The following is a 4,579-nucleotide window of genomic DNA, read 5'->3' on the forward strand; positions in this document are numbered from 1 at the left end:
ATAGGACGTGTTGCAATCCTTAAAAGCCCTAAAGCCATACAGCAATACCCCATTTCGAACCGCCATGCAAGACGTTGAAATACACCTTTTTATTACCTTTTTGGTGTTCATGACTAATTGACTACCAGTCCGCGATTATCCCACGTTTTCACCACTTGTCTATTCATATATAATATTCATATGTATAAATTCTACCTAAAATCATTATCCGTTTACATAATTTCTAATACTAAAACTTCCTTCTCTCTATACAATAATAAGTATATAACTTCACATTACTATTTCATACAATGGCTGACCAATCTCATTCTTCAAATGTGAACGAACAAAATCGACATTATCCGCTCTCGATACCAATCCCGCCTAATATTGATCAACGTGACCAGTCTAGCATGGTCGTAAATAATTGGACATCGAGCCGATTTCAACAGATTGATCAAGCGGGGACTAAGATGCCTGCGTCAGCATCTAAGTCCCCGACAGGAAAGCACCCGTTCTACCGAGGGATTAGGACCCGAGGTGGGAAATGGGTCTCGGAGATCCGAGAACCCAAAAAAACTAATCGAATATGGTTAGGCACCTACCCCACTCCTGAAATGGCGGGGGCTGCCTATGACGTGGCAGCCCTGGCCCTGAAAGGGAGTGAGGCCGTGTTGAACTTCCCAGACTATGTTTCCCGGTACCCGGTCCCAGCGACCAATGCACCGGGAGATATTCGGGAGGCGGCGGCTGCCGCGGCTGATATGAGAAGGCCTGAGGAGAAGAAGACGACAGAGGAGACGACAACTGAGAAAGGAGGTGGTAGTGGTGGTGGTGGAGGTGGTAAGGTAGAGGAGGAGGAGTTTGTGGATATAGAAGCATTGTTCGATATGCCTAACTTGCTTGTTGACATGGCAGGAGGAATGATGGTTAGTCCACCTAGGCTGACCGCCGCCACCGGTGACGATTATGATGATGATGATTACGACGGATGTTATAATCTATGGAGCTATGATAAGTAATTGGCTTAGGATCCTCTCTATTATTTCACCCTCAATTCATCATCATTTCTTGCTTAGAAATATGACTCTTAAATCGTTGCAGACCCTAAAGGAAATGGAGAGGGTCCCAAATTGTGACTAATCACCTACGCCCAATGACTATATTTAGTGGACTATCGTATATTATCGCTTTAAAACCTTGACTATAAATTATAAAAAGATAAAAATTACTTTAAATTATTTATTATAATCAAAATTTTGAATATAATTTTCTCTAATTAATATATGTTCTTAGAAAATTAAGTTTGTATTATTGTAGTGAAGTAAAAGTAAATTTTTTTCAGCTAAATCCATGCTCAAAAAAATTATGTTTGTATCTATTTTGGTACGGATATATGTGGAAGACTATTTCGTCTAATACAAAATCTCACTTTAGATGGATACTATCCGTCTAAAACTATAGACGAATAGTGTACCTCTCACAAAAACAAGTGGATAGTGCAAGTAAGAGAGACACTATCCGTCTACAACTTTAGACGGATAGTGTCCGTCTACAATGAGACGGATTGTTCATCTAAATCAACAATTTTATGGCATACTCCGCAATCCATATGTTTAACCACTCTTAAGGTTTTTTCTCTCACAACTTTAAGGTAGGCCTATGCACAAATTCCATATCTGTTCCAAAACCTTTTTCGAATTGGATATCCAGTTTTTCGAATCGGATATTGATCGAATAGTTCGGATAATCGACTATTTTGCTCAGCTCTTGTTTAAGATATACTCCCTTCTATTTAGCCTAATGTTCCCCTTTCATTATATATATATATATATATATATATATATATATATATATATATATATATATATATATATATATATAAAACTAAGCTGGGAAGGTGTGGATACGACACGTGTCTAATTCAGCCTTAAATACACCATTAATGATAATTTAGTCATTAATTACAGCATTAATGTAACATAAACATCAGCATTAATTACAGCGTTAATGTAACATAAGTAATATAGCTAATTTTAAAAATATTTTGAGAAAAAATACAAAACTAATTTTTTAAAATTTATAGCGAAAAATGCTTTCATATGAGTATAATTTTCATTAGAGTTATTAAATGTTATATTTAATGAATATGTGCTCCCCGTAGAAATAAACAAATTATGTAGATCACACAAAAAGATGAAATGTATTAAAACTTCACTTTTTTTAAATTTAAATGCATGTATAATTGTATATAGTACAATACAAAAAATTTAAGTAAGAGTTAAGTATTTATATATATTGCTTTAATTTTTATTTTTACATATATCTAAAACCTCTATTCATACAAATCTCAAATTATCAATATTATTTAAATATTTTTATACCGTGGACATATGATAACAAAATTTTAAAATCTTATTATGCAAATTGAGGGTTTTACAACATAATTTAGCATTAAATTCCATATAGTTATTTTATATGCAATTTCTTGTGTTTAGTTAAAAAGAAATGAGAAATATCAAGTGGGTATACACATTGTGGTAAAGACTAGGTATGTCATATGTATATGTGCATTGTGGCATGAATCGCATATTAATAATCACAATAAAAATAATAGTAATATTAAGGACATTTGTGTTTTAAGAGATATGAGAAAATAAGAATTAAAATTCTTTTTTTAGACATTCTCAAATAAATGTTGCCTACACCATTTATAAAATATCGTCTATTACTTACTTTATACAGAGTATATTTTATTTAAAAATGCTTTGAAAAAAATTCGCAAAAAATAATATTTGAAAAAAGTTAATCTATTTTATTTTTAAGAAAAATACTAAATGTCATATATTAGTTATATTATTTTTCCTTCAATTATAATAATAAAAAATACAAACTGATCGTGCGAAGCATGGGATGCTACCTCGTACTCCCTCCGTCCCGGTCATTTGTTGTCCTTTGGTTTTGGCACAAAGACCAAGGAAAGGAGAAAGGGCCGATTACTAAATGACAAGTGGAATGAATTGAGTGTGAATGATCAAATTACTCATCAAATTCATTCTTAAAATAGAAAGGACAACAAATGACCGAGACACCTCAAAATGAAAAAGGACAACAAATGACCGGGACGGAGGGAGTATATATATATATATATATATATATATATATATATATATATATATATATATATATATATATATATATATATATAGAATCAGGATCCCGTACGAACTAAATTAAGTTACGAACCGTACGAACTAATAAAAACAACTTGATTACTTCATTTTTTAGGCCCGTGTCACATAACGAGAGACTACCTATTCTTCTTTTCCTTCTTATCTCTCATCTCCTTTACCACACAACAACCCATTCAAATATCATCCCCCGTCGTTTCATTTGAGACACCGGCGTCGGAGCTCCGACAACCATTGTCGACCGACTTAACCTCTTCCAAGCAGCTATCACCCCCAACTAAAGAGAAACTCCGATAACCACCCATCGTTCCTTTTTCACAAACTGCCATCACTCCAACCAAACATTTGGTCGTCGCCGGCGTGAACCTCATCCACAAGTCCTCAATTTAATTTTCTGACTGAAAACTCCGTGTTTCATCTTGTTTTAATTTTTTCCAAATGTTAGATCTACTAACAACACTGATTTCGTCCTATCTCCCACCTCAATCACATCACCTTCATTCCTTGACAAATTAACCCTTTTTTTATCGATCTCCGTCAACGTGCCGATTATGGTGATGTGTTTCAAACAGTCGGCTAGATCTAGACGCCGACTTCTCTCCTTCTCCACTATCACTACTAAGCGCCGCCAACCACCGGCAAATCTCCTTGTCTCACCGGTGATTACTATTTGTTCACATCAAAAAATAATGACATTAGAGACTTTTTAAATGTTTCATCTTTGTTTTTCCTTTTCCAAATGTTAGATCTACTAAGAAATAGAAATAATTTCGAAAAAATAATCATATAATTGCAATCCTTGTAAAATTTCCATGGTGGTTGAGATGTCAACGATGGTCATTTGATCGTCGGCGTCATTCCGGCCGGATTGCTTTCCGCGATTGCGATAGTTAGGATTGGAGCTGTTCGGTGGTGTTTTATGTGGCAGTTTTGTGGTGTTCTTTGGTTGGCGTGGCAGTAATATTGCGCGTGTGGGGGCTGGTGTCCTTTACAGTTAGTGCAAGGACTCATAAATCTCTAAAAGGATCAAAGGGTATACTTTTGTATTATAATCAGTTGGTCCACGTTTATCAATAACGGTTGGCTTGCTAGATAAGTTTGACGTTATTGTCATACAGATGGCGGTGATCAACTGGTCCCTAAAAGTCACACCTATAGGATACGTTTGAGAGATGTGACGGTATGAAAATACAGTCATGTTGATGCCAAAGTTGACGAAGCAGTTAGTCGGAGTTATTGACTAATAATTAGTCAAAACGCGATGTTGAGTTATTTTATTTAATACGGATTAAATAATGTTGGCTAAGGCTGTAATACTCCGTATTTATAGTCTTGGGGGTACTCTATCGAGTAGGCCTTACTCTGTCGAGTAAGGGTAGGTGGCGAAGCAAAATAGTTTCTGACCTGTT

At 35.0% G+C, this 4,579-nt stretch overlaps 1 protein-coding gene across 1 annotated transcript; it reads left to right on the top strand.

Annotated features, from left to right (window-relative positions):
* The first annotated feature begins 227 nt into the window (after positions 1-227).
* On the top strand, positions 228-1,293 carry LOC141638344 (ethylene-responsive transcription factor ERF027-like). The gene has a single exon (XM_074447744.1). It carries the CDS (start codon positions 291-293, stop codon positions 999-1,001), a length of 711 nt encoding a protein of 236 aa, XP_074303845.1. The 5' UTR covers positions 228-290; the 3' UTR covers positions 1,002-1,293.
* The last annotated feature ends 3,286 nt before the right edge of the window (positions 1,294-4,579 follow it).

This window comes from Silene latifolia, unplaced genomic scaffold (assembly GCF_048544455.1).
Source record: "Silene latifolia isolate original U9 population unplaced genomic scaffold, ASM4854445v1 scaffold_20.1, whole genome shotgun sequence".
Lineage (NCBI taxonomy): Eukaryota > Viridiplantae > Streptophyta > Magnoliopsida > Caryophyllales > Caryophyllaceae > Silene > Silene latifolia.